Consider the following 11,944-nt stretch of genomic DNA (forward strand, 5'->3'; position numbering starts at 1 on the left):
ATCTGAATCTAATAAGACAAACGAGCCCTTAAGGAAAACTTTTATTGTGCATTCATAAATGTTATTTTTTCGTGGATTTAGTATCTAATATATAAACCGAGTCACTCTAAATGTGTTTATGCTTTAGATCTATAACTTTGTAGCTCAATAAATAATGTAGATTTATTGATCTACATATAATTCATCATCGTCAAAGCTTTTTCCCAACTAATTGGGGTCAGCTAACTAATCGATAAAAAATTAACAAAATAAAATATTAGATTAACTATTTGTGATGTTCAAATATTTTATTTTATTTTTCAAATTTATAATTGTGCCGATCAAAGTTTGTAACCTAAAACTTTATATCACATTTGACTAGGTTCGTTAGATGAAACCAATGGTTTAAAAAACGGATCGGTGACCCGGATCGGGCTTCCAAAAAATCGATCCGGATCGACGAATCGACGATCAGGATCGGGAATCGGGTGAATCGGTCAGAATAAAGCTTAAAAAAATCCGAAAAAATTATTAAAATTCATTATAAATATTGTTTTTTAAGAATTCAATAAGAAATGAGGGTACTCCATTAAGAATTTACATGTTTTTGAATGAATATGCGAATATTGATATGTTCTTTTGCCATTCAGCTTTTAATTTACATCACACAAAAGGATAAACATATAATTATTATGGAATAAGTATATCAACATAAATGGACTACAATAAAGCATAAAATTAGTAACATATGATCTAAAAATAAAATGATAGAAGATGTTATTGTTCTTCTTGGTCACGCTGGTGCCATTGATTGAATTCGTTTAACAATTCATTGATTCGATCTAAAAACGAATCATCGATATTAGCAGGCGTCTGACTATTCCCAAATCTCTGAGTGTTAGTGTTTCGTTGTATTCCCAATCTAAAATCCCCAAAGATTGTCCATCATTCATGCTCACCTGCACTGTCGTGCTCATCCCTACACTGTTGCTGTTGGGACTTGATATGTGAATAATATGGCTGGGATAGGGTGGCATCTGAATCATCATCTCTCTCATTTTATCTTTGAATAATATGGATTAAAAAAAAAAAAAACAAATTTTCAAAAAAATCGATCATGGATTAAAAAAAAAAATCACAAATTTTCAAAAAATTCTATCATGGATTACAAAAAAAAAATCGATCATGGATTAAAAAAAAAAAATCATAAATTTTCAAAAAATTCTATCATGGATTACAAAAAAAAATTCGATCATGGATTAAAAAAAAAAAATCACAAATTTACAAAAAAGTCGATCATGGATTACAGAAAATTCTATCATGGATTACAAAAAACTCGATCATGGATTACATAAAATTCGCTCATGGATTACAAAAAAAAACAAAAAATTCAATCGTGGATTACAAAAAAAGAAAAAAACAATTCGATCATGGATCACAAAAAATTCAATCATGGATTACAAAAAACTCTATCATGGGTTACAAAAAAAGCAAAAAACAAAAAATTCGATCATGGATTACAAAAAAAAAAACAAACATTTCGATCATGGATTACAAAAAAAAAACAAACATTTTGATCATGGATTACAAAACATTCGATCATGGATTACAAAAAATTCTATCATGGGTTACAAAAATAAAAAATAAAAAATAAAATTCGATCATGGATTACAAGAAAAAAAAACAAACATTTCGATCATGGATTACAAAAAATTCGATCATGGATTACAAAAAATTCTATCATGGGTTACAAAAAATAAAAAATAAATAAATAAAAAAAAAAAATGAAAAAAAAAAAAAAAAAAAAAAATTTATGTTCTTCACAGAGCCGTTTTACATAAGCGATTTTAACTAAAAAATCCACCTCTAAGTGAATAAATTACATCAAATTGAGTATATTTTTTGATAAAGAACAATATAAGGAATCAAAAACCTAAATTTTTAACACATTATTTCTAATATATCATGAAAACAAAATCGAAAGGCGGAAAAAAAAAAAAAAAACAGCAGAATTTTGGTTCCGCAGACATCTCAGTGTTCATCTCAAATTTCATGCCGTAATTGACCAGATTACGTAAAATTGAAAATTTTAAATCATACTAGACACAATAAAGATTAAAAACCCTAATTATTGAACTCATTATGTTTAAAATATGCCGTGAAATAAATCAAATGGCGGAAAAAAAAAAAAACCCAAACTTCTTACCTGATTTTTTGAACCGAAGCCTTCAATCTCCAAAAAACTCTGTTTTTCTCAACGATTATCACAAATTAGTAACAAAAGGTTTTGATTCACAGCTTTAAGATCAAAATGCCTTACAAATTTTGAAAGATTCATGCCCTATTTGCCATGAAACTTTTAGAAAAGGCGGAAACCCTAAACACCAAATTTTTCGTGATCCAAAAACACCAAAATTTTCAACCATTTAATCATTAAAAAGCTGAATAAAGCTGTTTACACCCTGCAAATTTGATCACATGCCGAAAAAAACAAAAAAAATGATAAAAAATGACAAATTTCAAAGAATTCCGTGAAGAACATTGTGCAACCCGTGTTCTTCACGGACTCACCGATTCTGCACAGTGACTCGGCGAGTCACTGTGCATAATCGTCCGGTTCTCTCTAAAACCGCGTCTGGTTCTCTCTAGAGCCGGACGATTTTCGATTTCTTAGCCGATCCGATCCCTTTTTCACGATTTCCGTTTTTTAACACACCCGTTAAAACTTAAACTCTTAATATTAAACTCATTTTTTAAGAAAGTGATGTGTTTCCAATTGAAAAACTGTATATTTCAGTAAAATTTAAAAATGGATTGTACGGTATATGGTGGGCACACCAATCTATGCATTAATTTCGCCAGGATTGTTACAATCTGAGAATTTTATCATCTTTTGGCATTTCGGGGCTTCGTGGATCTCATCCAGCCTCCCATAAAAAAGACAAAAATTCATGATTATTTCAAGGTAAATTGTTTCAACCTGGGTGCACGATGGAGATTGCAAACTGCAAATCCACACCAGCCAACTTGTAATCTCCACCGTCGGACGGTGGGCTAGCCCGCTAAACAAACCGTCACCTTATTTCAAAATTTCAACTTTAAAACTAAGGGACCTCGTTCAGACTTTATATTACATTTGCCCACGTGTCCGATTGTAACTGGGTAGCCTCCTCATCTCAGCCAATGTCTTTTGCTATGTAAAGCTTTTTCTGCACTTCTTCTTCTTCTTCTTCGACACGCAATTTCGAGCGCTGTCAAATTTCGGCGAAAAGCCGGCTTTCTCCTCGGTAACATTCCCGTCCTCAAATTTTGAAGTTCAAACTTCGTCCCGCTGAAATTTCGGCCCCAGGTTTCCGATACTGAAATTTCGTGGCCAACACGGTGGTTGTGGGCTAAATACCCTGCTCCGACCCTCTCCGGACCCCAGTTTCTTCTCTTTGAGCTCCGAAGTCGCCGAAATTTTGGACCGAAGAAGAAGTTTGAGCCCCGGCGTTAGGGTTTTGCTCAGTGGCTAACTGCTCAGCCAACAGCACTGGTTCAGAAAGGTAATGGCGTTCTCCATTTCTCCATTTTTTAGCTCATTATGATTACTTTTTTTTTCTGTTTTTCCTTTGCTAATCTGAGCTCTGAAAATGGGTTTTCTTTTAATTTTTTTCCTTTTTTTTATAGGAGTGTTACAGTGATCAGAAAGGGGAAGGCTTGTATCCGAGGTCGTTTCTCTCTCTAAATGACACATTTGGAATTTTGAAGGCTCGCTCAAACGTTCAATTTACAGAGGTAATATTTCTACCACTTTTCTACGATTTAGAGGCGAGAGATTTTGAAATTTTACGTGGCAATAATCGTCTATTTTGTAATAATTCTTTATTTTTAGTCTACGACTTGCACCATAAATATCACTGCTACTTATTTGTCACGATGTTAAGTGTGAACTTTCTGTAGTCCACTTAGCTATTGTAGACCCTGTAAACGGCGTGCTGTTAACTAAAGGCTGGTATTTAATTATATATTTAACATTCTCCACAGGGTATTTGTCCCCTGAGTATCAAACACTATGAACTTTTTCATCTCATTTAAACTCTTTAAATTTCAAATATTAAGGAAATACTTGTACTACTTTTCTATGCACTAGCATTCTCATTGCCCTTGAAATTGGTATTCATGGGTGACAAGCACCTTTTTTTTGTTTTTGTCTTATTTTGTTTCGTTTTGTTTTATTTTATTAGTATTATTATTATTTTTTTAGTGTTTTCTAATCCATTTTCTTAGTGTAGAATAGTGTTAAAAAACTGCTGGCAGTGAATCTGCATTTGTGATCCGGAATCAATGTTCACTACTGGGAATCAGTTGAGACTCCCCGGATCCAAATAGGTCTCATTTTCATGGACTCGCCCAATTATGGATTTTCATAGACTCGATGATTTTGTGAGCGAAATGAGTGAGTCTGCCCCAGAGTCGGAGGACCTGATAGGATAAATCAACATTGTACCATAAACTTTATTTATTTATTTATTTTTAACTTCTTATTTAATTTATTTTTCATGGATTCTCATACGGTGAAATGGGTTTAAACTTGAAATGGGTTCGAACTTGCCCCACCAATCTCAACTCCGGATTTGGGTTTTATAACATTTGTTTAGATTGACAATTCTTAGAGGTACTTAGAACGATTCTCTAAATGTGGGGATCCACTGAAAGAATCATATGGTTATTTTAAAATTATGAGGTTTTGTAAGATGAAGGTGCTACGACGCCCATGCTTTATGAAACAAAATAAAGCCTTACCTCAAATCCTTATTCTTAAAGCACTTTTGGCATCGAAAATCTCCATGCTCTAAAATCAATTTTCGACACCGACAATAAAATTTTAAACTAAAAAAATGCTACAGATTTTTGGAACTGTGAACACTTATTCTTAGGGTGAATTGGATGGCCTAGATAATTTGTTGCAATGTACTTTATTCTTAGAATTTACAATACTAATTGTTTTTACAACCATAATGTTCAAGTTGAGACGATCGATTTAAAGGTTGTCTACGCTTGAATTTTGTAAATTTCAATGAGTTATGAATTGAGGCTTTATTTATTTCAATAAGGCCGCAGCCCCATGAAACCATTTTCCTTTTCTATAAGGGTAGCCTCTACGGGAACATAGCTTCCCCTTGAATGCTACTGTTGAAAGAATGGTCAATGGTGGCTCTAAAATCATTTTTCAGTCCGGCTATGACATTTGACTTTAAAACATTAGTAGAGATGTTGCATGTTCTTTGAACATTTATTTTTAGAAGATAATGGATATAAACATAAGTCCTAATTTATTTTCATAACTATAATGGGCAAGGCTTAAGGTTTTTGTCAAAACTCCAATTTTCAAGGTGTTTTGAGGGGAGGTTTTACTTGTTCAATACATTATTGTTTTTAAGTTTGTCATTATCTTGGTCTCTTAATTTATTCAAGAGTTAAAAATAATTAAGATAGTTTTTAGTTTCTTAATTTATTTAGAGTTTTAGAATTTTATTGATAATTTTTTTTTTTACCTATGTTATAAGTTGGTAACAATTAACCTTGACCATTAAATGTGAAAATGGATGGGTGTATTAATCTCATCGGTCAAATTCAAAGTTCAAATTTTTTTTTTCAAACTTAATGAAACATCCAAACTATCAAATTTCATTTTGGATGGTTTTAGATAATGGTGACCTCTATGTGGTAAACTATCAAATTTGGTTGTAAATAATGGTGACCTTTATGTGGTAAACTATCAAATTTGGTTGTAAATAATGGTGACCTCTCTATGGTAAAGGTGAGCAGTCGCGTTGTATTCCATCTCTTTTGGCCATTCTCCCCTAAGATTTGCCTTTTCACTCTCCTTCCAATTTGTGCCAAAGAATTTTAAATTTCAAAATTTTTCAATTTTTTTTTTTTTAAAAAAAAGGAAAAAAAAAAAAAGAAAAAAAAGAAAGAGGTGCCGTTCAAAAATCTTCTGGAATCTAAACAGGGCCAATTTGAATTGAAAGATGAGTCTCTGATTTTACTTTTGCTTTACGAATTTGATTTTTTACTCAGATAAAAGGACAAGGAACTTTATGATTCCCCTCGTAGTACTCTGTAGACAAGGAGTGTACTCTTCTTGCAGTACTCTGTACACATGACATGTGCTTTTATACCCGATGGGACGCTACCCAGTTGTTAGAAGACAAAAGGACGATTTGGCCCTTTGCTCCTTACGTCAAATTAAAATGATCCACTTTTGGGAGTCTCAAAAACTTGAAAAGAACGTGACAAAACACATACCTAACTAGTGTCTGGTTTCAAATGGATGGTGATCTTCGCCGTCAATTTACACAAGGGGAGCTCTGGACCGTTGGATCTGTGGCCCCATGTCCTGATATCTGTATTCGACACCTACCACTTTAGATCGGTTTGATAGTAAATTTGACTCCTCAAAATTTAATGGTTATTGTCGTAGGCTTATAGAAGTTCTTATTTTATTTTTAAAATTCAATAATTATTGCATTTATTTGGTTATTACCCTCAAATTCTACCTTTTTTTAAAGGGTTTGGGATAATTGTATACTATTAAATCATTTATTTTTTATATAAAAAAGTCATAATCACTTTTAACCAATCAATCTAAATTTCAATAGATACAAGTATTTTGCAATATTCAAGAAAATTTATTAGGATTTTATGCCTAAAAAATAACAAATTTTTAACCACCCGATTTCAAATCCAACCGAAAACGATGATTGTGAGGGCTTATATCCAAAGTGAATGGTTTTAATTTATGTATTTTCTTCCTAAAATTTTGTTCCTCTTTATAGGACTGTGTTCGAAGTTGGCATGTCCTTGTTTCTCACCAGGACCGGCACTAATCAATAGGGAAAAGATATACTTTAAAGTTAAGTTGTTAAATTACGCTATATAGTTAAGGGTTATTTTGATAATTTTTCTATTTGTGCTATCGATAATCACACATATCCATAATTCGAGCTTAATATGTTGTTTAAGAATTAGTAAAATTACGCATCAGTAAAAAGACTTGGTAAAATTATAATACTTTCCACATCCCAAAAATTTCAACTTTAGTGAATTTGCAGATTTTATTTTTAATCTCTAAATTGAAATGGATTTTAGTCTTAATTTTTTTTTGCTAAAATTTTTATGGTTGATTTGTTTCCCAGTTACGAGTTTACGATGATATCGGTTAAAGTTAAGGTGCGTGCAATTGCAGGTAAATATGTTAAGGTGTTCTTCTATGACCTCTGGGAGAGATGGCATGCAAATCTCTACTATGTCTTCATGGCTTCAATCTACAATTGCGGGTGAGTCACTATCAAATTAAATTGTTGATTTCTCGCGTTAAAAGTTTGTGAGTTCTTTGTTTTGAATTTGAATAATGAGAAATTAAATAGTGATCCTTCGATATGTTTTTAAAACAAAATGTTTTTCCGAAATTTGGGTTTTTAATACCTGACAAATTGCGTCGGCGCTGGATAAGTCTACCTGGTGGCCTGGATTTTGCTATGTCGCATCTGACGGTGCATATGCTATTTACATGCTAAAAAAATGAACACAAAACGAACCTAACCTTTTTCTTAACCATCTCTTTTGCGCTACTGCTCATGTTTGCACTGCATCTACCAGGTTCAATTAAAATAATGAGGATGGATCAGTAATGGGTATTGGTTTGGATAAATCCAAATTAGTGACTTCTAAAAGGATTAGTGATAATTAAAATGAAATAATAAGAAAAAATATCTCCGTATTCTCTATTTTTAGATTTCACCCAAGATTTCAAAAAATATCTTCTAATCCCGCCATTTTAAACTTGTTTTTTAATTTAAACAAATATGAAAAAGACATGTTCTTTTTAAATCCAATCATTTATCTCTTCACTTATATACCCTAAAACAAATGTTAGAAATACATGCTCTTTTTTAATGCAATGATTTCTCTCTCTTCACTTATATACCCAAACCGATGTTTTTTTTCTTTCTTCCCCCCTCTCTCTCTCTCCCGTGTTGATCGAAACACCTATCTTTCCTCCCGCTAACATCAACCTCTCACCTCTATGAAACCTCTCTCTCTCTCTAGAACTTTGGGAGGATGTCTTTTAGAAAATATATGTTTTTTTAGATTTGTTTTACCTAAAAAATATGTTTAAATTAACTTAGGGGTTAGAAGAAATAAAATTTACAATTTTTATGTTCCAAAATATCTTTTAAAACTTTGGGTCTATTGTGAAAAGAAACTTAAAAATAAGGGTATAAAAATATTTTCCCAAATAATAATTAAAATTAGTATTCACAGGTTGGGGGTTTTAAGGGGAGCCCCGCCAAAACTCATAGCATCCTTTAACCAGTTTAGTCCAGAACGATTCCCATCAGATTGATGATGCAGATCGAAAATCACTAAATTTAATACATTGGTTTTACTGAAACTTACATGATCACTTCACCATCTGCTTAAATAAAATGTTCATACACAACCTAGGCATTTCCATTTTATGGCTGTACTAGCTTGCATTGCATGTTCTCGCCCGAGCATAGGCTGCAAACGATATTTTCTTGGGGAAATTATATTTGTGCCCTCTCCCAAGATACCTTGGTTTGAAAAACGTTCTGATGGTATGGGGATTACAAGTAATTATCTTCTTACCCTCGAACCAGTTGACCCTTTTTTTTAGCGCACTTGGTCCAAACAAGATCTTAAGTAACACTTCTTTCTATTTCTTCGGTGCCGTTTGTCTAGTTCGTAGGCTCTAAACAATCAGATTGTAGCTTACCTTAAAATAGTATCGAGAAATATGGTATTAAAGACCCACACTCATGTGTGCAGGACCACAAAGGATTACTAATAAATTTGATATAGATTTTTAAAAAATAACTTTTCTAGATATCTAACCCAAATTTATTGGTGATCCTTTAGAGTCCTACACATACGGGTGTAGCGTCTCGTACGATCATTACTCTACTCTTTCCAATAGAGTAATGATCCTATAAGACCTCCCACACCTATGTGTATAGGACCTCAAAAGATCACCATTAAATTTGACACAAATCTCTAAAAACGTCAAGCCTCGCATCCATGTGATACTTTTTCTAGTGATCTGTGTCAAATTTAATGGTGATCTTTTGGGGTTTACACACATGAATGTAAGAGGGTCTCATAGGCCTTAAAGATATATTTTCAGCTTTATTTATAAAGTTTAGAGCTTAAAAAATAGTGTAGATCAACATATCTATGAAAATCTTGAAAATTGATTTCAACACTTGAAATCTATTATTTTTTCATGATCATGTATCTTGATGTCAAGATGATCAACTTCATTATATTTGGGTATCAAAACAACCTCTTCTATTAAAATTTTTGAGGCAGGCTCTAGTTTGATTGTTTAGAGCCTCTGGCTCTATTTAAACTTTTCCTCTATCTGTTTAACGTCTTTCTCTCCAAAATCCTCCCTCTCTAAAAAAGAGAAAGAAAAGAAAAAAAAAAAAGGAAAACTTTAAACAGTGGGTATTGTTTCTATAAGGTTGCAACTTTAAACAATCTAATTAAGGCGAACTTCCAAATCTTATCATAGCATGTAATTTTGGTGTAAAAAATTCATAGGATTATCTAAAAGTCTATTTTCATATCTAACTATGAAATTTTATTGTCTAAAAATGACAAAAGTCTAGTTGTTCTATAAACATATGAAAATCTTGAAAATAGACGGTCTAGATAATGTGTTGCAAGATGTACTTATTTTGAAACTCAAAATCATTTTTTTTATATGTATTCATACATCTCAATGTCAAGATGATCAATTTAAGGGCCCTTCAACATTAAAACAACTTTTTGGGATGAATTTTTGAAGTGCATATGTAATTCAACATTTTAAGGTTGCGGAGTGTTGCGACCTTATGTGACATCTTACTCATTTCTTTTGATTTATTCGTCACAATCCCATCAGGCACATGACATTGAGTTGAAATTGTTGCCGTTGTATTTGTTTATTAACATTCGGGTAAATGTTGATATCTTATCTATGTTTTTTGATAATCGTCTTGGACGAAAATATTTGTTATTTCCTACCAGCTTTGATGTATGTAATGCAAGTAAACCATCACTTGGATTTATTAGAAAACCATTGATTGATGGTTTGTGTTTCTCTCTTTACCTGCTATGGCATCAGTTTTACTTTTTTCTCTCTCTCTACTAGGGTATGTTTGGTATGGTTGAAAATGTTTTATGAGAAGTATTTTTGCATAACAAAATATTCTCACGTGATTGGGTGTCGGAGTGTTTCACTCCAACTGTAAGCCAATTGGTTTAAAAAAATACATTGAGATTAATTAGTGAAAAAGATCACCTACTCCTAATCTAATTGCAGATGGAAGTTCTTTCTTGTGAAAGAACTTCCGGTGAAATCTTTTCACATGGCACCAAACGTGGTGATGAACCTTTTCTAACTCACCATTGTTTACCACGTGAGAAATGGTACTTATACTCTCTCTCTAAAACCACGTGAAAAAACCATTCAACAGATGTTGAAGGGAGGATGCGGGCCGTATTGAAGTCCCAGGCTGAAGAAGAGACTTTCAACTCTTTTGCCCAACGCGCGGAAACTTATTACGAAAGCAGGCCCCAGCTCGTTTCCCTTCTTTATGACCTCCACCAAAACTTTCTCTCTTTAGCTGAGCGTTTCTCTCACCTCAAAAATTTCGCCGAAATCAAAGCCGAGAACGAAATCGAGTCCGATGCCGAAAGTTCCATCTCTTTTCAGCACTCCCAAGAAACTGACCAATTCCAATACCACCCCTGCAAATCCCCCCTAAAAGTCGCTGCTGCCCCATGTTACGACACGGGCAATCTCGTAACTGAGCTCGTCATGGCAACTGTAGAGAGAGAAATTATATTGGATGAAATGAAGCAAACCAACCAATCCCTGAAAGACACGTCCAAGAAGATTGATTTGCAAAAGAGCCTTCTAGAAGTTCTGGAGTCGGAGCGTCTTGTTTTATTGACAGAAAACGGGAAACTGGCCTACCAAATAACGGCCGTTACGGAAGAGAACCGAAGGGTAATATCGGAAAACAAGTTTCTGAGCCAGAAGGCTACTGAGCTCGCCAGGTGCGTTGTGAGGATGAGAAATGACCACACGGTCTGCGTGCTGGGTCGGAAAATGGAGGAGCTTCAGGGGCAAATCCGTAATTTAGAGAAGCAGAATAAGGAGCACTTTGGGAGGCTAGTAGACTCTGGTGGGTCAAAGCCCGACACGCTGAGGGAGCTGGTGGGCTCGGTTGGGCGTGAGCCCACCAAGTCGCGGTACTTGGGAAAGGTCAGGATGTTCAAGTTTTTAGGGTGTGGCTTCGGTTCGTGTGGCTGCGCGGTTGAGTAGTGAGTTGGCTGTAAGCTGTACCTGTATTGGAAGTGACTTATTTACCCTTCGTCTTTTTGTCGAAATATCCAAAATACGCTTTGGATGTAGAGATGTTGCATTTTTTGAAGGTGTCCGCACTGTCGACGTTGTGGGCATTATTTTAGAACTAAGAAATTTAAGAGTTGGACCACCGTGTCCGAGCTCCCTTGGGACCAAACCAATTCCGGAATGGTATCGGTTTCGACTCTCTTCCCTAAAAAAACCCTCTTTGTTTATTTTTTCCCTTTTTTAAGCTTGCTTATTTTTTTTATTAGGTCCCTTCAAGATCCCCCTTAGCTCTATTTTAATTTTTTAAAGGGTTTGGTTTGCATAGATCCTAGGCTCTCAACAATCAAATTAAAACCTACTTTCAAATAGTATCGAGAAATGTGGTTTCAATACTGGAAATCTTAGCGATAGTTTTAAAATATATTTTCATCTTTATTTATGAAGTTTATAGCATTAAAAATAGTGTAGATCGACAGATTTATTAAGATTTTAAAATTGACGGTCCCAAAATGCGTTATAAAATACATTGTTTTCAAACCTTAAAATCTA

At 33.7% G+C, this 11,944-nt stretch overlaps 1 protein-coding gene across 4 annotated transcripts; it reads left to right on the forward strand.

Annotated features, from left to right (window-relative positions):
• The first annotated feature begins 3,215 nt into the window (after window positions 1-3,215).
• On the forward strand, window positions 3,216-11,564 carry LOC18437653 (kinase-interacting family protein). Of its 4 annotated transcripts, XM_020669617.2 has the most exons (5): window positions 3,216-3,524; window positions 3,649-3,756; window positions 6,082-6,408; window positions 7,214-7,304; window positions 10,512-11,564. In XM_020669617.2, exons 4-5 carry the CDS (start codon window positions 7,220-7,222, stop codon window positions 11,363-11,365), a joined length of 939 nt encoding a protein of 312 aa, XP_020525276.2. In that variant the 5' UTR covers window positions 3,216-3,524; window positions 3,649-3,756; window positions 6,082-6,408; window positions 7,214-7,219; the 3' UTR covers window positions 11,366-11,564. The 4 variants fall into 4 exon arrangements, with proteins under 4 accessions (XP_020525276.2, XP_088703179.1, XP_020525277.2 ...); XM_088847053.1 differs by lacking the exon at window positions 6,082-6,408 and having other exon boundaries at window positions 6,804-7,304; XM_020669618.2 differs by lacking the exon at window positions 6,082-6,408 and having other exon boundaries at window positions 7,164-7,304.
• The last annotated feature ends 380 nt before the right edge of the window (window positions 11,565-11,944 follow it).

The sequence above is a fragment of the Amborella trichopoda genome, chromosome 9 (assembly GCF_054954075.1).
Source record: "Amborella trichopoda isolate Santa Cruz 75 chromosome 9, AtrichopodaSantaCruz75HAP2 v2.0, whole genome shotgun sequence".
In the NCBI taxonomy this organism is placed as follows: domain Eukaryota; kingdom Viridiplantae; phylum Streptophyta; class Magnoliopsida; order Amborellales; family Amborellaceae; genus Amborella; species Amborella trichopoda.